The sequence below is a fragment of the Pleurodeles waltl genome, chromosome 5 (assembly GCF_031143425.1).
Source record: "Pleurodeles waltl isolate 20211129_DDA chromosome 5, aPleWal1.hap1.20221129, whole genome shotgun sequence".
Lineage (NCBI taxonomy): Eukaryota > Metazoa > Chordata > Amphibia > Caudata > Salamandridae > Pleurodeles > Pleurodeles waltl.
In genome coordinates, this window is record NC_090444.1 from 1,862,380,524 (window position 1) to 1,862,406,864 (window position 26,341).

Sequence of the window (26,341 nt, forward strand, 5' to 3'; positions counted from 1 at the left end):
CTCTTGTGTCAACATTCAGTTACAGGACAATCAGTGCAAAGAATTCTCTCAGCACCTACAGACTCATCCTCCTGATAATGTTTAGGGTTTGAATTCTTCATCACACACTTCACCACAAAACCTTTTTTCCTGCACTCCTTCGCAAAAGGACTCATAGGGGGTGATTCTAACCCTGGCGGTCGGTGTTAAAGCGGCGGCCAACCCGCCAACAGGCTGGCGGTAAAAAATATGGGATTCTGACCCTGGCGGGAACCGCCAACACAGACAGCCACTTTAACACTCCGCCCGCCACGGCGGTACAAACAAACAGCGCGGCGGTCACCGCTGACAGCCAGGCGGCAGCCAATGTACCGCCCACACTATCACAACTCACCAATCCGCCACCTTTTCCGGGGCGGGAGCACCGCCGATAAAAACACGGCGGAAACAGACTACGGACGGGAAAACGCTCACCACTACGCACTCCAGGAGGAAGGAGGACAGCATGGAACCCGAATTAAACATCCTACCTGCTCTCGTCTACCTTCTCATCTACCACGAGTACGAAGTCCGGCGCAGACGACAACAGTGAGTACTGCACCTACGACACACGGGAGGGGGGAGGACGAAAGGTTACGGGCACACACATATGCGCCCCCCCCCCAACTATGTACACACCAATGCAGAGCAACAAGTCACAGTGACACCACCCAAACACCCCTGAAAAATGCTAGGACATAATCAAATTTGGAATAAATATTTATGTACCAAAAAGCTCCTGAAAATTATCGTACAACCATGAAAGATATTCACAACAAAACTAATGACATACACATCAGTGTATAACTGAAGTAACAAGTCCTGCACATCCTACAAATTCATCATGTCCGTGGGCCAAAGTTTTGAGAAACAAGGGCAAAGCCCACACAGCAGACCTGAGTCCTTTGGAGAGAACACTGCAGGGGCATCACATGTAAAAACTACAGGCACCTCAGGGGGAAGGGAAGGGGGGGGCACCACAGCCACATGAGTCCACGACGCCAGATCCACGAGGAGCCACCATGCCCACTGTACCATCCTGGGGAGTGCAAAGCCACGGTCTCTCAATGTCTCTACAGTGGGTGGGCTGCCCACCGTACCATCCTGGGGAGTGCAAAGCCACAGTCTCTCAATGTCTCTACAGTGGGTGGGCTGCCCACCGTACCATCCTGGGGAGTGCAAAGCCACAGTCTCTCAATGTCTCTACAGTGGGTGGGCTGCCCACCGTACCATCCTGGGGAGTGCAAAGCCACAGTCTCTCAATGTCTCTAGAGTGGGTGGGCTGCCCACCGTACCATCCTGGGGAGTGCAAAGCCACAGTCTCTCAATGTCTCTACAGTGGGTGGGCTGCCCACTGTACCATCCTGGGGAGTGCAAAGCCACAGTCCATCAGGTGGATGACAGTCTCCACTGGTCAAGGAGGAGGCATGGTGGGCACAGTGAACCATAAACAGTGATTGAGACGGCGGTGCCCAGCGGAGCGGTGCGTGAGATGAAGGGCCCAGCGGAGCGGTGCTTGAGAAGAAGGGCCCAGCGGAGCGGTGCTTGAGATGAAGGGCCCAGCGGAGCGGTGCTTGAGACGGCGGTGCCCAGCGGAGCGGTGCTTGAGAAGAAGGGCCCAGCGGAGAGGTGGAGAGACAGCGGTGCCCAGCGGGGCGGTGCTTGAGATGAAGGGCCCAGCGGAGCGGTGCTTGAGATGAAGGGCCCAGCGGAGCGGTGCTTGAGACGGCGGGGCCCAGCGGAGCGGTGCTTGAGATGAAGGGCCCAGCGGAGCGGTGCTTGAGAAGAAGGGCCCAGCGGAGCGGTGCTTGAGACGGCGGGGCCCAGCGGAGCGGTGCTTGAGATGAAGGGCCCAGCGGAGCAGTGCTTGAGATGAAGGGCCCAGCGGAGCGGTGCTTGAGACGGCGGGGCCCAGCGGAGCGGTGCTTGAGATGAAGGGCCCAGCGGAGCGGTGCTTGAGACGGCGGAGCCCAGCGGAGCGGTGCTTGAGATGAAGGGCCCAGCGGAGCCGTGCTTGAGAAGAAGGGCCCAGCGGAGCGGTGCTTGAGACGGCGGTGCCTAGCGGAGCGGTGCTTGAGATGAAGGGCCCAGCGGAGCGGTGCTTGAGAAGAAGGGCCCAGCGGAGAGGTGGAGAGACAGCGGTGCCCAGCGGAGCGGTGCTTGACAGGAAGGGCCCAGCGGAGCCGTGCTTGAGACGGCGGTGCCCAGCGGAGCGGTGCATGACAGGAAGGGCCCAGCGGAGCGGTGCTTGAGATGAAGGGCCCAGCGGAGCGGTGCTTGACAGGAAGGGCCCAGCGGAGCGGTGTTTGAGAAGAAGGGCCCAGCGGAGCGGTGCTTGAGAAGAAGGGCCCAGCGGAGCGGTGCTTGAGATGGCGGTGCCCAGCGGAGCGGTGCTTGAGAAGAAGGGCCCAGCGGAGCGGTGCTTGAGAAGAAGGGCCCAGCGGAAAGGTGGAGAGACAGCGGTGCCCAGCGGGGCGGTGCTTGAGATGAAGGGCCCAGCGGAGCGGTGCTTGAGATGAAGGGCCCAGCGGAGCGGTGCTTGAGACGGCGGTGCCCAGCGGAGCGGTGCTTGAGAAGAAGGGCCCAGCGGAGAGGTGGAGAGACAGCGGTGCCCAGCGGGGCGGTGCTTGAGATGAAGGGCCCAGCGGAGCGGTGCTTGACAGGAAGGGCCCAGCGGAGCGGTGCTTGAGACGGCGGTGCCCAGCGGAGCGGTGCTTGAGATGAAGGGCCCAGCGGAGCCGTGCTTGAGAAGAAGGGCCCAGCGGAGCGGTGCTTGAGACGGCGGTGCCCAGCGGAGCGGTGCTTGAGATGAAGGGCCCAGCGGAGCAGTGCTTGAGAAGAAGGGCCCAGTGGAGAGGTGGAGAGACAGCGGTGCCCAGCGGAGCGGTGCTTGACAGGAAGGGCCCAGCGGAGCGGTGCTTGAGACGGCCGTGCCCAGCGGAGCGGTGCATGACAGGAAGGGCCCAGCGGAGCGGTGCTTGAGATGAAGGGCCCAGCGGAGCGGTGCTTGACAGGAAGGGCCCAGCGGAGCGGTGTTTGAGAAGAAGGGCCCAGCGGAGCGGTGCTTGAGAAGAAGGGCCCAGCGGAGCGGTGCTTGACAGGAAGGGCCCAGCGGAGCGGTGCTTGAGACAGCGGTGCCCAGCGGAGCGGTGCATGACAGGAAGGGCCCAGCGGAGCGGTGCTTGAGATGAAGGACCCAGCGGAGCGGTGCTTGAGATGAAGGGCCCAGCGGAGCGGTGCTTGAGATGAAGGGCCCAGCGGAGCGGTGCTTCACAGGAAGGGCCCAGCGGAGAGGTGGAGAGACAGCGGTGCCCAGCGGAGCGGTGCTTGAGACGGCAGGGCCCTGTTCAGCGGTGCTCTTCTGCACCGCGGGCCCTGTTCAGCGGTGCCTATCTTCACGGCGGGGCCCTGTTCAGCGGTGCTCTTCTGCACCGCGGGCCCTGTTCAGCGGTGCCTATCTTCACGGCGGGGCCCTGTTCAGCGGTGCTCTTCTCCACGGCGGGCCCTGTTCAGCGGTGCTCTTCTGCACCGCGGGCCCTGTTCAGCGGTGCCTATCTTCACGGCGGGGCCCTGTTCAGCGGTGCTCTTCTGCACCGCGGGCCCTGTTCAGCGGTGCCTATCTTCACGGCGGGCCCTGTTCAGCAGTGCTCTTCTGCACCGCGGGCCCTGTTCAGCGGTGCCTATCTTCACGGCGGGGCCCTGTTCAGCGGTGCTCTTCTCCACGGCGGGCCCTGTTCAGCGGTGCTCTTCTGCACCGCGGGCCCTGTTCAGCGGTGCCTATCTTCACGGCGGGGCCCTGTTCAGCGGTGCTCTTCTGCACCGCGGGCCCTGTTCAGCGGTGCTCTTCTCCACGGCGGGCCCTGTTCAGCGGTGCTCTTCTGCCCCGCGGGCCCTGTTCAGCGGTGCTCATCCAGCAGGTCAAGGGAGCCAGATCTGGCCTGGACTCCCGGCTTAGTCGCCCTCGGACCGTGACGTTTCTGGACCCTTCGGGGACGGACTCCTGGCCTCCTTAGTGTCCTCCTTCCCAGCTGGGATGTGGCATGTGGGGTCCACCTTCTCCGCGCTCCTTCTGCCCTTCCGCTCCTTTGATGGGGCTCTCGGGCCCTTGCCTCCCCTAGATGGTGTGGGTGGTGAAGTGGCCGCACATTGCTCCTTGGGGGCAGCCCTGTCGGTCCTCGCACGGCGGCCCTTATTTTTGCGGGTCCTCTTGCCGGGGGGGGGGGGCTGGACGTGTCCTTGCTGCTGATCGATGTGTCTCTGCTGGCAAAGGGTGGGCTCCAGAACCCATGCACAACAGTGACACCCGAAGCTGGGCTGGTGGTGGCTGCGGTGCTCTTGGGACTCTTTGAAGATGGATGGGGGAGCTCATCGGGGGGAAAGAGGTCAAGGTTAGCCAGGAAAAGTTTTTTAGGGCCAAGGTAAAGGGTAGGAGAAGTGGAGATGGAAGTGGAGGTAGAGGAGGTGGTTGTAGGAGAGTCAGGTGTGCTGTCATTGGGTGAAGGTGCTGGTGCTGTAGGCTGTCGTGAGGTGGATGGCTGTTGGGTGGGTGGCTGCCTGCGTTTGTGTGTCTTGGAAGAGGGGGTGACAGACACAGTGGGAGAGGACACAGAGGACGTGTAAATGGCAGTGGGGGTGGTGACTGCACGAGTGTGGACTGTACTGGAGGGTGAGGTGGTGATGGAAGCACTGGCTGATGTTGGGGTGCATGCAGGTGTGAGTGTAGACGTCACAGGGAGGGAGGAGGGAGACGAGCAGGAGGGGGACACAGGGGTGGCAGTGGCTGTTGGCATGTCTGCATCTGGGTGTTGCTTGGGTGAGTGTTTGTGGGATCTGTGGTGCTTGTGTTTGGATGAGCTGCTCTTGGGTGTTGAGGTGTGTGCAGGCTGGTCTGATGGCGTGGATGGGATAGGCTGAGGAACAGGAGACAGAGAAAGGCTGGAGGCAGTAAGAAGAGGGAGGCTGGAAACAGGGACAATGGCTGCCGTCAGTGCTGAGGCCAGAGCAGTGAACGCTCGTTGATGGGCAGCCTGACCCGAATGAATGCCCTCCAGGTACGCATTGCTCTGTTGCACCTCCCTTTGCACACCCTGGATGGCATTCAAAAGGGTTGTCTGCCCAACAATGAGCGTCCTTACCAGGTCAATGAGCTCCGCACTGAGGGCAGCAGGGGCAACAGGGGCAGGGGCTGAGGTGCCTGGGGCGAAGGAGACGCGCGCCTTCCTGGGCGAACCGGCACGGAGCGAAGACTGAGGGGCTGCTGGGAGGGCGGGGCTGGTGCGCTGGGTGGCGGCTGTACCTGTAGAGGCGGGGGGCACGGATGTTGCCGCCACCGCTAGGGAGCTCCCATCCGAGGACGTGTCGCTTTCGCTGCTCTCACCAGCGGTCCCCGTCGTGGTGCTCCCCTCGCCCTCCGGATCACTGGTGCCCTCGGTGTCTGTTCCTGGGCCCACCGGGGCCTTGGGTCCTGCAGCTCCCTCGTGCTCCGATGCCAAATCTCCTCCGCCTGATGATGCTAATGCACACATGCACAAGAAGATGAAGAGAAAAGGGTGGGGGGAGAAAAAAGAAGACCAGGTTGAGTGCATGCAATGTCAACACCGTTGGCGGAGAGGACAGACACAGGAGCCTAATGCACTAAGCCGCGCATTCGGGGTACACTACTCAGTACTACTGACTAGGACAACAGGCCAAGAGACGTCAAACGCGCACATGGGAGATGCTGGACCTTCAATGGCTGTACTTGTCACCCTACCGAGGTGGGGGCCGGGGGCACAGGGCCATGCCTAAGGGAGAGGACTACACTACAGAAAGCGCCCTGGCCTAATGTCACCCACAGCCCTCCTCCCCCACCCAGACGCCTCCACTGCGCAGAAAGATAGGAGAATGTGCTGATACTCACCCCCTTGTGTCTGCTGTGATGTCTTAAAGCGCCCATCCAATTCTGGGTAGGCCACCGCCAGGATCTGGGACATCAGGGGGGTCATGGTGCGACTGGCACCCCTCCTAGGTTGGGAGGCCATCCCCAGCAGTGTTTCTGCGGTCTTCCTTGTTCCGCGGCGGATCTCCTCCCACCTCTTGCGGCAGTGGGTGCCCCGTCTGTTGTGGACCCCCAAGTTCCGGACTTCCTTGGCGATGGCACGCCAAATCTCGATCTTCTGTTGGGCGCTGACCTATTTGACATGTACAGGGTGGAAAGGAGGAAATCATCAATGACCTGCATGTTAGATGTGATTGCCCCCCCCCAGCAACTTTGCCATATGGCACATGCTCTCATCTGTCGTGCGTTGCACTCCTCATTCGCCCCCCACCAACTTACATCCACCCCAATCCACACAGGCATAGCCCATTCCATGTGCACCCGGTGTACTCACTTGTTGGTCTGGAGGACCGTAGAGTAGCGCATACTGGGGGAGGACCCCATCCACGAGCTTCTCCAACTCTTCAGACGTGAAGGCAGGGGCCCTTTCCCCAGTCGCAGCAGCCATTGTATCTTCCAGACCGAGGTCACAGCAGCACTTGCAGTATAGGTCCTCTCCTGTGGATGATCAGGTCTCGAGTGATTAAGCAGATAGAAAATGGCGGTCACGCCCGCGGCGGTGCGTACCGCGGCGGTGCGTACCGTGACCGCCGGCGCACTTCGTCATTGGCTCCTGAAACCCATAGGCTTCAATGTTAACCAATGCGGCTTTGCGCCGCGGTCTTCGACCGCCTACCGCCACGGTGTGCCCCGCCAGCGCATTGACCTCACATCCCATTGTCCCACTTCACAGGTCAGGCAGCCGCCATTTCAAGGGCCTACATGGCTTAATTTTGACTGCGACACACAGGCCTAGGCCTTGCATTGCCACACATACACGCCTTTCAACCCATTGCCATTCTTTAACTGTGCAAGCTGTCTGTACGTACCTGTGGTTTGGCTGACTCTGTGCTCCATGTTGTCCTTCCTAGGCACCGTCCGCTGGGACTTGGGATGAGAAGGAGGAATCCTCGCGTGTACCGACCGCTGGTGGACCTGTCGACAATGGAAGAACGCCATATAATACTTCGATACAGACTTGACCGTGCCACTATCCATGAACTGTGTGCCCAGCTGGAGCCAGCCCTGATGTCCCCCATCCGCCAACCCACAGAGATTCCCCCTCTGGTGCAGGTTTTGTCAGTCCTCCATTTTTTGGCAAGTGGGTCATTCCAGACCACAGTGGCCATGTCATCTGGAATGTCTCAGCCTATGTTTTCAAAGATTTTGAGTAGAGTGTTGTCTGCCCTGATGAAACTCATGCGGAGCTACATCATTTTCCCAGAGGAGGGTGACTTGCCTACAGTGAAGGGTGATTTCTATGCCCTTGGACATATCCCCAACATCATTGGTGCCATTGATGGGACCCATGTGGCTTTGGTACCCCCAAAAGACGATGAGCAGGTGTACCGAAACAGGAAAAGTTATCATTCGATGAATGTCCAGGTGGTCTGTTTGGCTGACCAGTACATCTCCCATGTAAATGCCAAGTTCCCAGGGTCAGTGCATGACGCGTATGTGATGCGAAATAGCAGCATCCCCTATGTGATGGAGCAGCTACAGAGACAACGTGTGTGGCTAATAGGTGACTCTGGTTACCCCAACCTGCCTTGGCTACTGACCCCAGTAAGGAATCCCCGGACCAGGGCAGAGGAACGGTACAATGAGGCCCATGGGCGAACTAGGAGGATCATGGAAAGGACCTTTGGCCTCCTGAAGGCCAGGTTTAGGTGCCTGCATATGACTGGGGGATCCCTGATGTACTCACCAAAGAAGGTGTGCCACATCATCGTGGCCTGCTGTATGCTTCACAATCTGGCATTGCGACGTCAGGTTCCTTTCCTGCAGGAGGATGGTGCAGATGGTGGTGTTGAAGTAGCTGTGGAGCCTGCGGAGAGTGAAGAGGAGGAAGACTCAGAGGACGACACAGACAACAGGGACAGAGTAATAGCACAGTATTTCCAGTAGCACACAGGTAATAATCACCCATGCCATTTTACATTTCCTGCAAGCCTCCTGCATCTCAACTTTGTCGGTTTCCCCCCAGACCTATGAACATGATGTTTGATTTTCCCTTCCCTTTTCTATGCTGTATGAGCCACTGCGTGACCTCGGCTTGGTTGGCCCATGGACTAATGCTAAGTTACCTCGGTATGTGTAATTCACAATGTTCACAATACGTAATTGATATGTAATGTGTCATACATTTGTAAATAAGACAGGCTGAGTCCTGATTGATTTCAGTGCAATGTGTGATTTATTATTAGTGCATAGATATTGGTACATGATAGTGAAACAGTGATGGGTGGGGGTGGAGTAATGTCCATGGCGGAGTCCAGTTCTCAGTCTCACAGGTGCATTGTCCATATGCCTGTGGCAGGATGGAGCAGGGGCAGTTCAAGGTTTGACAGGGTGGCAATGTGGGACAGTGGGAGGACTTCAGGGGGTATGTGATGCTGGCGGGGGACTTGACATCCTATTCTGTCGGTTTTTTTGATCTCAGGCTCCTTTTGCGGGGCGGTTGTTCTTCAGCAGGAGGTGGGGTTCTGGTGGGCTGTCGTTGTGGTGGGGCCTCCTGTCCACTAGCGCCGGCGGAGGTGGTAGGCTGTTCCTGTTCCTGGCTAGTGACAGGGGCCCTGTGTGATGCCACATGGTCCCGAAACGTTTCCTCTATGCGGTTCAGGGCCTGGACTATGCTCCCCATAGCGGTTGAGATGTTGCTGAGTTGGTCGCTGAACCCCATGTAGCGTTGCTCCTGCTGTGCCTGGATCTCCTGGAACCTGGCCAGTACCGTCGCCATCGTCTCTTGTGAGTGGTGGTAGGCAGCCATGATGGTGGTGAGGGCCTCTTGGAGAGTGGGTTCCCTGGGCCTCTCCTCCCCCCCCTGTCGCACAGCAGCCCTCCGAGTTGCCCTGTTTCCCTGGGCCTCTGTCCCCTGGACGGTGTGCCCACTCCCACTGCCCCCAGGTCCCTGTTGTTGTTGGGTTGGTGGGTTACCCTGGGGGCCCTGTAGTGGTAGACACACCGCTGCTTGACCTGTCCTGGAGACAGAGGCATGGGCCCGCTGGGTGGGAGCTGTGCGGTTGTTCCCAGAGGGGGTTGGGTCTGCAGTGGCCTGTGTCTGGGTGAGGGGAACCGACTGCCCAGAGGTCCCCGATGGTCCGGGCTGGTCGTCAGGTTCCAGGTCGACAGAGCTGCTGTCATCACTAGTGGCCTGTTCCGGGGGTGGGATGGACATTCCTGGTCCCTCCTGACCGGTGTGTTGTCGTTCGGGTCCTGCATGGGGTAAGAGGGTATGGTTATTGTTTCTGTGTGTGCATTAGCTAGCGTTTTATAGGTGCCCTTGTCCCCCAGTGCTGGCATTCCCTTGGGGGAGGTGTTGTGAGGGTGTTTTGTGGGGGGGGGTGATGGGTATGTGCAGTGGTCATGCTTAGGTGATGGGTGTCCATAGTTTGGGGGTGGCATGCAGGGGTTGGTGTTGGGTGGGTTGTGCTGGGGAGACATTCTCAGGGAGGATGTGTGCTGGGGGTTGGGGGTGAGGGTGGGGGTTAGCATGCTGGGGGGGGTGAAGTGGTTGGCCTTGTACTTACCAGAGTCCATTCCTCCGTGTACTCCAGCGAGGCCATCAGGATGCAGGATGTTGAGTACCTCTTGCTCCCATGTTGTGAATTCGGGTGGAGTGGGTAGGGGTCCCCCGCCAGTCTTCTGCACTGCGATGTTGTGTCGCGAGACCATCGAGCGCACCTTCCCCCGTAGGTCGTTCCATCGTTTGCGGATGTCCTCTCTATTTCTGGGATGCTGTCCCACCGCGTTGACCCTGTCCACGATCCACTGCCAGAGCTCCGCCTTCCTTGCTATGGTGGTGTGCTGGACCTGTGAGCCGAAGAGCTGGGGTTCCACTCTTATGATCTCCTCCACCATGACCCGGAGTTCTTGGTCCGAAAAGCGTGGGTGCCTTTGTGGTGCCATGGTGTGGTGTGTATGAGGTGTGGGGTGGTGTATGTGATGATGTGTGTGTTGGTGTGTGGTGCTTTGTGCTTCTATGTGGTGTATGTGATGTTACGGTGTGCCTCTGTGTGTCTGGCTATCTATTCTCTGATGTGTCTCTCTCTCTCTCTCTCTCCTTCGTCTCTGGTTTTTGTTGGTAGGGGTTTGTGGGTGATGTGGGTGTGTGTTTTATATGGTATTGGATGTGTGGGAGTGGTGTGTGTATGTGTTTCAGGTGTGTGCCTTTCAAATTGTCCAATGTGGTAGGGGTTTGTAAAGGTGTGTGTATTTTGACCGCGGCGGGGTCTACCGCCAATGGAATACCGCGGTTGAATGACCGCCGCGTGGATTTGCGGGTCATAATGGGATGGGCGTATTTCTGTTGGCGTGGCGGTGGAGGTTTGGTCTTCTCCAGTTTACCGCTGGCCGCTGATGTGGCGGACTGCAGTGGAGGGCGGATTTTCGGAGGTTTTGCAGTTGTGGGTCAGAATGTCCGTGGCGGCTGACCGCGGCCGCGGCGGTATTGTGGCGGCCTTCTGACCGGCGGTAAGCGGCTTTTACCGCCGAGGTCAGAATGACCCCCATAATGCCACAATATAAACATTTTGACTTAAGAACTGGACAATATTTGTTTCTAGCTAAGCTCTTTGTTTTTTCATCTATTAACAAAGAGGATGCTTGTCACTTCCTGAATTGTCATTCCGAGTCGTAGTAGTAGAACTCTTCCCGGAACGTCCAGAAACCTTAAATATGGACACAGTTCCTAGTGGTATTCTTTATCGCTGGCTGGGCACTTCTTTTGGATAGCTCCGCCTTCTTAACAATAGCTATGATATCTTGTAGCGAAGAATCACTGCTAACCCATAACTTCTACTGTACTCTAGGATTACTAGTATGCATTATAATTTGATCTTGGATGAGGTCATCATGTAAGGAACCAAATTTGCACAAAATAGCCAGTTTCTTAAGTACTGACACATAATCTTCCACAGTCTCCAAATTGTTTTGTTTACGTTTGAGGAAATTATGGCGCTCATTATGACAGTGGCGGTAAAAACCGCAACCGCTGTGGCGACGCTGCGGCTACCAGCCATCCGCCATATTATGACCACAGCTGGATTTCTGCAAGAACGATGGCAGAAATATGGCTGTGGCCATGCCGGCGGATGGCGGTAAGGTGGCGCTGCTGCCACCAGCAGTGCCACGCCAGTAGACTGCCGCTGGACGTTTTATGACCAATAATACAGCCTGGCAGTGTTCTGCTGCCGGACGCTGCTGCTGACAGCAGCGCCCTGTCCTGCCTCCTGCCAGAGGACCCCCTAAACACAGGTAAGTGGGTGCTCTGACAGGGGATGGGGGTGAGGGGTGTTGTGTGTGTGTGTGGGTGTGTGTGTGTATGTTTGTGCGTGCGTGTACGCGGGTGTGTGTTACGTGTTCTATGTGTGTGCATGTATGGACGTGTGAGTGCGTGTATGTTGTGTTCTGTGAATGCGTATGTGTGTGTATGTATGAAAGTGTGTGTGGATGTGTGTGAATGGATGCATGCATGGGTGGATGAATGTGGGATTGAGTGTGTTTATGCGTGTGTGCGTGTGTGAAGGGGGCGTGAATGTAGGAGGAGTTTGTAGAGGAAGGGAGTTTGGGGGGACTCTGGGGAGGGGGTGCGAAAGACCTTTATCAGTGGCGGTAAGGGAGCCACGAAAACCATGGCGGTAGGCCGGGTCATAATCCCACAGCTGCAGGTGGTACAGTACGGGCGCCAGGCTGGAGATTGATATCTCCAGCCCAGCGGACGTTACCCCCGTGGTGGTCGGTATGGTATATTGGCGGTTTGGCTTCAGCCAAACCGCCAATGTCATAAAATGGTGGAAAATACCGCCAGCCTGTTGGCAGTTCTTTCCACCATATTACCGCCGACCACCAGGGTCGTAATGAGGGCCTATGTCTATTGATGGCCTCACAGGCAGCTGGCGGGTAGTACCTATCCAAATCCTCTAAAGCATGTTGAAAGACATCAGCATCCTCTGCAGTTCTAGGTGTCTTGTCCATTTGACAATAAATGCGTAATCCTTCAAGACCTAAGCTGTGCAATACGTTTTTCTTCTTCCTTATGGGAGTAAACTCATCAGCCCCTTCCTCTTCTATGGCCCAGATGTAATTGAGAAAGTACTCCTTCCATTCTGGCCAGTTCCTTTGTAGCTCATCAGAGTGAGGAAGAAAATGAGGTGGTAGGGGGAAGATTTGCGCACACGTTGTAAAACTGAACAAAGGGTATTTGCCAAGTAGTAATAGGAGAAGCAGACTCGGTAATGGTGAAAGCAAAGTGTGCGTATCACTGAAGAACATAAATGTGCACACTAATGCCAACTGTGCATTTTTGTAGAATGTAGAGCTGTTTTATCAGGCAAATTAAGTGTGGTTGTCACCGTCCAATAGCTGTTTGTGTCACTGCAGAACATGCAAAGGCAACTAAATGGTGCGGATAGCAACATCACCTTAAAATGGGTATTGTACGCCCCCTAATTATTTGCTGATCTACTAGCATGAAACAGTCATTAATAAATCAATATTAAGGGCCTGATTTAGATCCCGGCGGAGGAATGCTTCATCACAAACGTGACGGATATCTTGTCCACTGTATTACGATCTCCTTAGGACATCATGGGATTGTAATAATGTGGATGGGATATCCTTCACAATTGTGATGGAGTATTCCCCTTCGCCAAGACCTAAATCAGACTCTAAAACTTTTATAATTGTTAAATTTTACCTCTAATTAATTATTAACAAAGCACATGTTAAATGGATGCAGTCAAAGCATGAAATATGTCTGTAAACTCCAGGGTCCGATTCATAAAGGTAAACTTAGTCCAGAAGTCTAAACTTAGACCAAAAGTGTAAGTTTAGACCTAAAGCCTAACTTTATTCATTGTAAAGTTAGACTTTTGGTCTAAGGTTGCACTGTTAGTCTTAGTTTAGACTAAAGGTCAAAACTTGGACCAAAAGTCTAACTTTACTCTTAGTAAAGTTAGACGCTTGCTCTAAGTTTACACTTTTGGTCTAAACTTAGGCCCTCATTATGAACTGGACTGCCATGCCAGCGGTGGCGGAAATTACTGCCACCGGCATGGCAATCCGGACCTCCATATAATGTACATGGCGAGACCGCCAGGCTACCGCTGCCAGGCAGCCTGACGAAGGCGAGTTCCTTTCCCTGGCGGTTTCCCCATGCCAAGTGCATGGGCAGTGCAGGGGCCCCCGTGCACAGCCCCGTCGTGCATGTCACCACCAGATTTATGGGCAGTGATATGCGCAACAGGTGCTCCTGCACCCGCCGCACTGCTACATTGACGACGGCTTTATGTGGATTTGTCGGCAATGTACAGGCCCAGCATTCTGCTGGGCTGGCTTGTGCTGCCCGTCGGTCCAGCGGAATGTTGTTAACTGGGTCGGCGGAGTCTTCAACGTGCTGGCGGTCGATGTTCTGACTGCCGGCACCGAACTCGGCAGGATTTCCCGCTGAGTTCGTAACGAGGGCCTTAGACTTTTTGTCTAAGTTTACCTTTGTGAATCAGGCCCATGGTTTTTATTGGGTTGCATTTTCCAGAGGTTGTGCTGTCTTTCCATAGTTCCATCTATAGTATAACTTGTACACAGTTCCAGCTTGAAAACACTGCTATTGCAACACACAAAAGCAGGTTTCAAACTAAGGAATCAAAATTAATACAAATTTATCTTGTTCTATAGCATGATATGTTCAGAAACCTAAGTAACTCTTATTTTTATGTGATTGAACTAGACATCGTCTATATCACTTGGCCATTTTATAACTCACCTCATACCTGACCTCAAATTTTGAACTGCGAAAGAATGTGATAGTGTGTCAAACCTCAAACTGCCTTACAGTAAGGAGAAAACTTTGGACCTGATTTTCTTCACCCAGAATTTTATTTAATTATCAATTCAGTTCATCCAACAAGGTAGATCGCATGCTGAAATATCATACACTTGACTCATGATGGGCTAATATCGTGCAAATAGGCTGCAGTTTTGGGACAACCTTCCCCCTATTGAATTATCATTTCTTACACTGGCACCGGCCACCACATCACCATCTCCTGTCTACTCAGCTTCCCTCCTCAGATCTTGTGAGCTGTGACAAAAGGAAGAGACTGGAGGGCCTTTTAGAGCCCATGTACAACACCTGTCTTCAGCACCGGGAGGACCTGAACCACAAGGAGAAAAGTACACATTCAAATCATGGAAACAACAAATGCACACTGTACCTGTCTGACAAGTAACCAAACACAATGGCTCCCACCATGACCCCGATAAAGAAGAAGGTGGCTGAGGCTTGACTGAGACGTTTCTGCTCACACACAAGGTCCCACTGAAAGAGAGAGGCAGAGACAGGTGTTAGTTGCTGATCACAGTTAGGGATTGTTCATGCTGTGCTGTGCTGGTCAGTTCCAAGTGCTCTTCGAAGCCTCTGCATTGGTAGAACACCTTCACTCCAAGTATTCAAGTGGTAGAGCAGCCAAAGACCCTCCCTCTATTCATTTGTTAGGGTGGGATATCTCTGAAGAGACTGACTCACAGCCCACGCATTAACACACAGTAGAGAACACACCAGGTCCACATGCCACATGTTAATACTTTCACAAAGAGCTCTATCGGATTTACACACAAACACAACTGTTGTTACCCATGAATCTGCTGTTTCCTTTTTGCAGTGTGCCTCTGATTTGCAAGTTGTTCCATAAGGGCACTGCGATTTTAATAGTCCCATAAAGTAAGACATAGGCAGTCATTTTGAACATGGCGGAATACACAGCCGACAACCGTGCTGACGGTCGACGGAAGATGGCGCCATGATGGCGGTGAGGGCTGCCAGGCGCCATGCTGGCGGTCAGTGGGGGTGGATGCTGCTCCACCCTCACCGCCACGTCAGCCAGACACGGCCACGCCTATAATGATGCAGTCAGAGGCGTGGCGGTGTATAGAGACGCAACGATGCCGGTGGAGCAGCATCCTAGAATCCCGTTCCCTCACGGAGCATCGCCACGGAACAGGTAAGTGCTGCCCAAGAGGGAAGGGGGGAGAGGGGTGTGTGTTGAGCGAGTGTGTGCGTGCACGGGGGTGTGCATGTGTGTTTGTGAAGAGGGGATGTGTGTCTGCGTGTATGAATGCAAGTATGTATGTCTATATATGTGTGCATGTGTATTTGGGGAGTTGGGAATTTGGGGGGCCTAAATGGAGGTGGGAGATGGTGAGGAGGGGTTGGGGAGGGCCTACTGGGAGATCAGGGGAAGGAGGGGTAGGGTTTAAGATTTCAGGGTTCGGGGGTGGGGGGGTACAGGGGTTTGGGGTGTACAGAGGCTTGGGGGGGTACAGAGGCTTGGGGGGGTATTTGGGGCTTGTGGCAGTGGGGACAGTAATGAGTATTCCCACCAGGACATCCCTGGTGGAAATGGGATCATTATCCCACCGGCAGTCTAGGCTCCACTGCCGGGTTGATGGTGGCTACCTTCGACCCGGCGGTCAAATCAGGCCTGCCAGTGAGTGGTAGTGAACTGCCTGCTTTGCAGCCAGTTCACTACTGTTATCTTTATATGGCGGTCATGCACGTCATGACGTCGGCGGTAATTACCGCCATCGCCGGCGGAGCGGGCTTTCCCGCCTTCTTCAAAATGACTGCCATATTTATCGGAATAAGGGCCCTAATATGAGTCTGGCAGTCACAAAACTGTCAGACTGGCTGGCCGCAGCTGTGGCAGTTGGACCACCACATTATGACCCTGGCAGTTGGACCGTCAAAAGACCTCTGTCTCCGCCAGGATTTTTGATCCCAATGGGATGATGGCAGTCGTGGTTGTAATCAGACACGGAAGCACAGAAATCAGCGCCGACGTGGTGATTACAACCATGTTCTCTGCCAGCCTTTTATGAAAAGGCTGGAGGAGAACAAGTGTAGGGAGCCACAATGGCATGGGCAGTTCAGGCCCCTTGCCAAGCACCGTTGGAATGTGCAAGGTCTGCTGTGGAGACAGTGCGCATTCCAAGGGTGCTAGAGAGGCCCCCTGTGCAACAACATTAAACTCAGCTCCATGTGGAGCGGGGTCCAATGCCCATGGGGAGACAGCCAGCACTGTGGCAGTCTCCTCATCTGGAGTTTGGCGGTCAGGTTTTTCTGACAGCCAAACTCGTAATCAGCCCCTAAATCCAAAGTGGAATATTTGTCCAGTTACTCATACCCTAAAGATGTGAATGTCTAGAGCCTTTGACCCAGGGATTTCTTAGTGCCTGTATCTGGCAAATATCCACAGACCTTGATAATCACACCACTGCTTTCGCTCATGAATGCCCCTCTCATAATTCTTTGGTGTTCGGTGGACAGATAGTCCTTTATTGTCCTTTCCCAAGAATGGGATAGGGTGCACAAATCATAGCTAGTCCCTATGCAATAGCCTTGCCACTTGTGCATGCAGCCATATCCTTACGTGAGATGAATTTGATGCAACTCCATGCCACTGAAGAAATACATCCTCTCCATCCTGTTCACAGGCGTAGCATCCTTGCAACCATCCCATACCATGCACCCTGAAGGCGCACGCACTCTTATATCATGATGGGGACCCAGGAGTTATTGTTCAGTCCGACAGATCACTGGCTTCAGAAAGAGTACCTTGCTCTTCACCCTACCACGATGACTATACGATGAATAGAGAACCCTATTAAGTTCATACGCTTCAAAGCGCTGCCTGAAATTACAACCTAGGAAGTCACGAAAACTGCTTTTCTTATGTGGGACACCACATGGGAGAGTGAGCACAGTGCAATGGAGCAAAATTGTTGTGGTGCAGCTCACAAAACTGGTTTTAAATCTAAAATATAATGTCTTCAACTGAAGGTGTTTGTAAGATTGTCTGAATTTAGTTTTCAAATAATAAGACACAGAGGATGATCTTTAGTCATGTCCATTGCCTACTCCTAATGAACTCACAGTCCTTTGCCATGTCTAGCAGTCTGTAGGCACAAGGTGTGGCATTTGGCAGTGCCCTATGTCCACTCACCCTGCTCGTAGAAGACCCACTGTATATGACCTTCAGCTGTGCCTGACAAGCTCTCATCACACTGAGGGGCCTCAGCTCTGCCCAAGAGCTCTGCAAATCATGTGTGCCCTGTATACGCTCTCCTTGACAGAGATCCTGCTGGGCACAGCCTTTGTCTCTGACCAGTGGGCACTGGTTCCAGGAAGGGGCCCTGGTCTATGCCCCACATTCAGTTTCCATGTGCTCATCAAGCTTTGTGTGCAGGACAAGACGCCACAGTCCAATGGGCACAACCTCCAGCAGGGTTGGCCAGGCTCTGCTCACAGGATATGCCTAAAGGACATGTCCTGTGCTCACTTAAACATGCCCTCAGGGACCACTGGGTATGTCCTTTGATTGTACACCACATGTTCTGACCATAACATATGGCCAAAGGCTACAATCTGTGCTCTCTTAGACACGCCCTCAGAGACCGCTGTGTACATCCATGAATCATACACCCCCTCCTCTGACCACAACAAGCAGCTCTCTTAAACATGCCTGTGAGAGGAAGCCTCTTTTTGCATGGTTAGCCCCCACTACTTTTTGCCTGATGTTGATGTGTTCCAGATGTTGGTAGTGCCCAGAGCCCTCGCTAACCAGGTTCCCTGGGCCAGAGCTCTTTCCCAAAATCGGTTGTGATGCCTGACACAATTGGATTCACTATAAGACCCTAGTAAATGGTTACCCCAATACCCAGGGCATAGGACAATATGAGTAGGCCCCTGAGGGCAGCAGCACTGATTGTGCCACCCTCTAGGGCCCTGCACCCAGATACCCCCAGCACTGCCAGTGCAGGATGAGTTTACTGGGGCAAACCTAAAAAGACAAATGCGATATGGCACACTACCTGTGTGCCCTTTCCACCCTACACTGCATATGATATGGGTAAGTCACCCATCTGGTAGGCCTTACAGCCCTAAGGCAGGGTGCACCATACTATACATGAGGGCATACTTGCATGAGCAGTATTACCCCACTGTGTCCTTGCCAAACCTGGGACATAGTGAGTGAACAGAGTAGCCATATTAAGTACATGTACTGGACACTGGTCAAACATGAGTTCCCCAGCTACATGATGTCCACTCTGTACCCTGGGTTGTTTTGTATCAAAAGACTCAGAATATTAAATCCAATCTGGTACCAGTATTGGATTTAACCTAAAAAGTACCCGGGGTCACCTTAGGGGTGCCCCCTGCAAAAGCTAACCCAACAGGCATAGTTGCTGACTGGTTCCATCCAGCCTGCCACTTCCAGACTGCCAATCCTGGGGGAGAGCCCTGGCTCTCTGGTTTGTAGGACAATGCCCTTCCTGGGTGGAGGAGCTAAGACCCCATCCCTCAGGAATGTGCAACACCCTGGCGGTGAGCTTCAAATGGCTACCGCCCCTGAAACTCGAGACTCCAGGACTGCTGATAGCAGCAGAGGGCTTCCCCCCTTTCTAGCCCCCCTCTTTTGGCGGGAGCAAAGGTGGGAAACCAGACAAAGGTAGGAGGAGTGGTCTCTCTGAGCATGCACCACCCCAAGGGACTTGCAGGCAAAGAGGACCCTCCATTTCATTTTCCTCCATATTGGATGGTAGGAAAATAGCCAATAGGGTTTAGGGAAGTGACCCCTTCCACAGGAAGTGCTCACTGTAGTGGGTGTAGCCACCCAAGGGTAACTGTCCTATTGGACACTACCAGGTTCCCGCTAAAACGCCCTATAAATTCAGTATTTAGTGGGCTCCCCAGACCAAGATTTTAGATTCATCAGGAAGAAAAGAAGACAGCACCAAAGAACCCAAAAGACGAGAACAGAGGACCTGCTGCACCAGAAGAGGCTCCAAGACCCCTGCTTGCTGCACCAGAGCCCTGACAAGCGCTGTTGTGGAGGAGCTGACCACTGGACTGACCTCAAAAGACCCTGAGGACCTCCAGGCTTCACAAATAGCCTGAGAACTCCCTCTTGAGTGGAGGGACCACTCAAGAAACCACAGGAACCTGCTAGGAACCCGCATATCTCCGCGACCGGAAATCGTAGTCAAACCCGACAACACACCAACGACAGCACAGGATGAGACCTGCAAGTGTGCCCATTTGGTGGCACAGCGGCCTCCTGTGGGTGAGTTGTGCAATACCCCGAGTACTGGACAGTGCACGTCGGACAACCTCAACAACAGCTCCCCCAGAGCTACAACTGGACCAGGAGGAAGCCGAAGTCGAGGGACTTCAGTGACACCCTCGACCTCCCACCAGGGTGCCTGTGAGGTCTTGCAGGACCTCAATAAGAAGTCTTACCTCCCACTCCAAAGGGCCCTTTTACGCACAGCATCCAAGACCTCCAAATCGCCCTACACTTGGCTGCACTGAGCCTTGCATCGCGGGGTCTGCTTTGTGCTCTGTGTCCCCAACCCCTTGCAACCTCAACAGCCCTAAGGGACCCCAAGGCACCATCTTTAAATCTGCAAACTAGCACCTTTTCCAAGTGGTCCCTCCAGGTGGCCCTGTGCCTATGCCAAGAGTTTTTCCAATGCTGCTCCCGCCGGAACTGGGAGTCGCCTGAGGGTCTCCAGCTGGCACAGTGTGCCCAGCGACCACTCCGGCCACACTGCAAGAGAAGCAACTGGTAACCCACCTGTACGATTTGAAATGCATTTTTAAAGGTGACTGTGCTGTGATTCCAATGGTGCGTAATTATGCACAGAAAGACTAACTTTATTAAAAAATGAAAAACTATAACTTGAAAAATACTTCACGTATTCTAAAGATCTCGGTCTTAAAATTTATATAAAAGTCTGAAGTATTTTTATAACTTCTGGTCTCGAGTTATTCATTGAGTGTGTGTGGTGCATGATTGGATTTGTGAGTACAGCAAATGCTTAGCACATCTCCTGGATTAGCCTAACTGCTCGACCAGCTATCTTAAAAATTGGAGCATTAGGTGGTCTCATTTTTACCTCTGGAAACCAACGTGTGGTTGCCTGGACCTCCTGCACAATGTGCCTAGTTTTGCACACTACATAGAGGACCAGCCTCCTACAATGCCCTAAGAGACCTCTGGGTATTTTCTTCAATCATACACCACAAGCTCTGACCACATGTGGCCACGGGTATGCACTGCACACTCTTAAATATGCCCTCAGAGACCGCTGGTCATGTCCTTCGATCGTATACCGCATGCTCTGACCACAAGCTGTGTAGCTCCCTTGCCCTGACAAGAGTGGTGGTTACTGCTTGGCTGAGGTGCCTACCCTAGCCAACCAGGAACCCCATTTCTAACAGGCACCCTGTAATGTTGATGCATCCGGCACCACATAGGTCAAGCATTGGCCCACAAGTATGGAAGAGTTTGAGGTTCACTAGCCCTTAAAAATAAGTGGAATAATAATGCCACCAATTGGAAAGGAAAGTGGCCTGCTCACTTGGCTTCTCAGTGGCCATGTGCAGCTGGGGTTGGCCAGCCATGATGGGTTGGGTGCAGGACCTGGCTAAGCTTGGACCCTGTGGCCAGCCCCTACTGCACATGCCCTTCTTTTCATCGACTGACAGTGGACCTCAGACTGAGGAATAAATGGCACCAGTTTTGGAAGAGCCCTGTCCTCCTAAGCTGCTCAGGGATCTGGGGTCCGCCCAGTCTGGCCCTGGCAGTCGGTGAGTTCAGATGTTGGTGGGGACCATGAATCCTGGTGTCTTTAATGTCACATCTCTGAAGCATTAGGCTGTTGTACCGGATTCATGTTATGATGTATTACTGTTGGTCACACACTGCTACAGCACCAAAAGACCTCTCGGGGTAATGAATGAGCTTCTTAAAGGTACAGGGATATAGGCAGAGGTGCGAGCTGACTGCGTGATTCTAGAACCTAAAATGAGTTTATACAACATGAAGTTCAAAGGGGCATGTTTATGAGCCTGTGTGCCACCGGACCTTCCCTTTTTGTGATGCTCCAGAGGCGCAGACTGCAAAATCATATCTATGGGGCCACGCAAAGCCACTTTTTATGACCTTGTAGATATGGAGTAAGGCAAGGCAGCACAAATCACTGCATTGCCATCTCTGTGCCAGGGAGGGGTTCCGGAGCGTTGCGGTGGGTGTTCTTACACAACACTCATGGATTTTTAAGCTTCCACAGATTTACAAAACGGAGTAAACTTGGGGATGTGCAAAACCTTACGCCTCCAGATGTGAGACTCAATGCGGAGAAATATTTTTATGTCTCGTTTTTCCTCTTTACATGTGTGCTGCATTTTGCAAAACACATAGAAAGAGGAAAACGCTTCTCCGGAAGGCTTCCCTTCCTGCACAAATACAATCCTGCCAACCACACAGGCACCCTTGCATCATGGTGCAGGGGTATGTGTGTTGGCGCTAGGCAGCCAAAACAGCGCCGGCGCAGGGGAAAGGACAGCAAGCCAAAGGATGGGCCCCTCTGGAGAACGTGATGAGGGCCCCTGAGACGCCCATATCTCACAGATATCCATTAGCCTTGGGATGAATCGGAGCCCCTTGGAGGGTGAGGCCCCCCTGTAGGGTCAGCCCCCCTCCTGCACCACAGGGGCCTGCCTTCCACTCCTGGCTCTGGTGTTCTTGGCTCGATCACCCTTCCAAGGTTTGCAGATGTCAAAAGATCCTGCTAAGCTGCCAAAACAGTTAGTGGTGCAACAAGAAAGCTTACAATTATTAACAGCATGTTTGTCACACCTGATGGCTTATCAGGCACCATGAAGGTCAGAGCATCGCAGTCCATGTACCACAGCATCACGGGGCAGGTCGTGACGTATGCTGCTCCCCGCTCCCCTGCAAACACCTCGCATTCCCATCCATCTCCCCGTCTCCCTCTGCCTGCCACACTGGGGGCCTTTCACCAGCTTCATGCATCAGGAGACGGAGCACATGTGCTGGTCCGTGTGCGCACCTGGCAGCCGGGGGTGTGGCTTGGTTGGTGAGATTAGGGGGGGGTGAACCTGTGGTTTTCCGACAGCCATCCTGGCGGCATAAGATGCTAAAATACATTGTTTGAGAAACATGCAGAACGTAAGAGGGGAGGGTGGATTGTGAGGGGTACTTAAAACAGTTTCTTTTAGAAAATAACCAACATTTTTAAGACCATTAACACGTAGATGAGGGTCAGTGCATTAGTGTGTATTTGTCTGCGCGTGTGTGTAAAATCCCTACTCCTCCCCACACCCGACGGGAAACACCTGCACCCAACTATTTACTAGAGAATAGATTTAATGGGGGGGGAGTAACACCCCAAAACACCCCTCCGGTAGCCACGCCCCTGCTGGCAGCAATCACATCACCTAGACCTGTGCGAGGTGACCAACAAAGACTGGCCTAGCAATTATCAAAGCAGCAAAGGTGGCTTTAAAAGCAAGCTTTGGAAAGGGTAACAAAGACCACTGTGAGAGAGTGTACTCTAACAAAGGCCACCCTAACCATAAAAACAGGCCTGTAAGTAAAGTAATGGTAACAAAAACCAATGTAAGTTGTCACAAACATCATTGGAAGAGCATCCTGTGGGTAACAAAGCATTGTGCGCATAACAAAGACCGCCTTACATTACAGAAAAAACAATGTAAGCTTAACAACGACCATCGAACAGGTAACAAAAACCATTGTAATTTGTCACAAAGCTGATTGTAAGGGGAGCAGAGATCATCCCAAGGACAGCAGAGTATTCTGCGGGTAACAAAAGCTATCTTAAATGTACGCTTAACAAACACCATTGTTAAGGTAACAAAAAGCCACTCTAAACCTAACAAAGACCATTGTACGGGAAACAAAAACACTTTAAGCTTAACAAAGACTATGGCCCTCATTACAACCCTGGCGGTAAATCCTGTTTACCGCCGCACAGAAGACCGACAACACATCGCTGCGTCGGTGGAATTCCACTACAGCTATTATGACCCACAGCTTGGAATCCGCCAAAATCCTGACACCCACACAAGTCCGCCACACCAAAGGTCAGTAATAAACTGGCGAAAACAAAACCTCCACCGTCACGCCAACAAGAATACGCCCACACTATCACGACCCATGAATCTACGCGGCGGTCTTTCAAACGCGGTATTCCATTGGCGGTACACACCGCCACGCTCAAAATACACACACATCTCCCAAACACCACCACATTGGAAAATTCGAAATACATACACCTGATACACATACACACTCCACTCCCACACACCCAATCCAATATAAAACACACCCCCACATCACCCCCAAACCATTACTACCAACAAAACGAAAGAATGCCAGAGGGAGACACCACCAGAAACAACACTAGCATCCACAGACACACAACATCATCACCCACACAACATCCACGCACCTCAGACAACACACACAAACACATCCAATCACACATCACCCACATCATGGCACCTCAACGACACCCCAGGTTCTCGGAGGAGGAGCTCAGGGTCATGGTGGAGGAAATCGTCCGGGTAGAGCCACAGCTATTCGGAGCACAGGTGCAGCAGACGTCCACTGCAAGGAAGATGGAGCTATGGAGGTGAATCGTCGACAGGGTCAACGTAGTGGGACAGCATCCAAGAACTAGGGATGACATCAGGAAGAGGTGGAACGACCTACGGGGGAAGGTGCGTTCCGTGGTCTCCAGACACCAGATTGCAGTACACAGGACTGGCGGTAGACCCCCACCTCCTCCCCCTCAACTAACAACATGGGAGGAGCAAGTCTTGGCAATACTGCATCCTGAGGACTTCACAGGAGTAGCAGGAGGAATGGACTCTGGTAACGCAAATCTTTACTACTTTATCCCCCCACCCCACCTGCATGCCATCACATACCCCCACCCTCACCCCCATCACCCCAACACCTCACAAATGTCCCACTATCACAACCCACCCATCTCAACACCAAGCCCTGCATGCAACAACAAATCATGGACACCCATCACCAAAGCATGTCCACTACAGATACCAACACAGACCCCAAACCAAATATCACAGAAGGACCTAGACAAGAATGCAAGCACTGGAGTACAGGGTCACTCACCCATTGCACGCAATGGCACACAAAGATGCAATAACCATGCCTTTACACCCCTGCAGGACCGCTACCCAACGTCACCAGACAGGAGGTTCCAGACATGTCCACTCCCCCCACAGAAGAGACCCACAGTGATGACAGCAGCTCTGTCCAACTGGATCAAGATGACCAGCCCGGCCCATCTGGGACCTCGGGACAGTCAGTTCCCCTGACACTGGCACAAGCCACCACAGAGCCTCCCCCCTCAGGAAACACCAGCACAGCACCCACCCAGCGGGCCTATCCCTCTGTCCCCAGGAGACATCAAGCAGCAGTGTGTCCACCACTACAGGGAACCCAGGCAAACCCACCACCCCAAGAAAATCAGGGACCTGGGGGCAGTAGCAGTGGGCACACGGTTCAGGGGACAGAGGAACAGGAAAACAGGGGAACTGGGAGGACTGCTGTGCAACAGGGGGAGGACAGGCCCAGGGAACCCACTCTCCACAAGGCCCTCTCCAACATCATGGGAGCGTACCATCATTCCCAGGAGACGATGGCAACGGTACTGGCCAAGTTTCAGGAGACCCAGCGGATGCAGGAGGAACACTATCTGGGGATCAGGGAGGAACTGAAGTCCATCAACACCACCCTGGTCACCATTGTAGGTGTGCTGCAGGACCTTGTAAACACCAGGAGGGACACTGTGGCACAACAAGGGGCCCCTGACACTAGTCGGGATGATGAACAGCCCACCACCTCCGCCGGCGCTAGTGGACAGGAGGCACCGCCACAGGACCACGAAACCAGCACCCCATCCCGTGCAGATGGAGAGCCACCCCAAAAACAGTCCCTGAGATCTAGGAACAAGACAGAGAACATTGCCAAGACCCCCACCAGGAAATGAGACCCCCCCTGAATGTCATCCTTCTGTCCCACTTTGTCACCCTGTCCAAACTTATCCACCAACCCCCCCTTGACCATTTTACAACCCCTTCACATATTAGCACTAAAATAAACACACATCAACCACAAAACAATCTGGAGTCAGTCTGTGCTTTCACAAATGTGTATTTGCAATAACTTTGGAATATAGCAATGTCAATTTCATTGTCAAAATACCGATGTAACACAGCTCTAGTCCATGAGGAAATATAGCAGAGGTCAGACAGTGGGACCCATATCTGTTAAATGGAAATGCAAAGTGACAAGTCAGGGTCCATACACTGGCTGAAAGTGACAGACTTATGATAGTTTAAACAATAGTATGAGATGAGCGAGGCAGTGATATCTTCTTACCTGTGTCTCAGTGGAAGTATTGCTGGATAACTTTGTTTCTGTTGTCGATATCCTCTTCTTCTGCCTCCTCTTCTTCACTGTCCACAGGCTCCACAGCTGCCACAAGACCTCCAGCTGGACCATCCTCATGCAGAAAAAGCACCTGGCGTCGCAAAGCCAGGTTGTGCAGCATACAGCAAGCCACGATGATCTGGCACACCTTCTTTGATGAGTAGTAGAGAGAACCACCTGTCATATGGAGGCACCGGAACCTGGCCTTCAGGAGGCCGAAGGTCCGTTCAATCACCCTCCTGGTTCACCCATGTGCCTCATTGTAGCGTTCCTCTGCCCGTGTCCTGGGATTACTCACTGGGGTCAGTAGCCATGACAGGTTGGGGTACCCAGAGTCACCTGCAAATGTCGAGGGACAACTGTTAGACACACACTAACCCGTACCCAGACAACTATTTACAGAGTATAGGGCCCTTGTCCTCACCTATCAGCCACACATGGTGCCTCTGGAGTTGCCCCATCACATAAGGGATGCTGCTATTCCTCAGAATGTAAGCGTAATGCACTGAGCCAGGAAACATGGCATTCACATGGGAGATGTACTGGTCGGCCAAACACACCATCTGCACATTCATGGAATGGTAGCTCTTCCTGTTTCTTTACACCTGTTCACTCCTGCGGGGGTACCAAGGCCACATGTGTCTCATCAATGGCACCAATGATGTTGAGGATATGTCCCAGGACATAGAAGTCACCTTTCGCTGTGGGCAAATCCCCCACCTGAGGGAACACGATGTAGCTGCGCATGCGTTTCAGCAGGGCAGACAACACTCTGGACAACACGTTAGAGAACATTGGCTGGGACATCCCTGATGCAATGGCCACTGTTGTTTGAAAGGAACCACTTGCCAGGAAATGGAGTACTGACAGGACCTGCACTAGAGGGAGTATCCCTGTG

The 26,341-nt window shown here is 53.4% G+C and overlaps 1 protein-coding gene across 1 annotated transcript in view; it reads right to left on the minus strand.

The window, feature by feature from the left end:
- LOC138296891 (solute carrier family 22 member 7-like) overlaps nt 1-26,341 on the minus strand; it is a 297,169-nt gene that overhangs the window by 205,362 nt on the left and 65,466 nt on the right. The window contains exon 3 of the mRNA XM_069236387.1: nt 14,308-14,411. Within this exon, the coding sequence (XP_069092488.1) occupies nt 14,308-14,411 (104 nt within the window). The remainder of the gene's footprint in view (nt 1-14,307; nt 14,412-26,341) is intronic.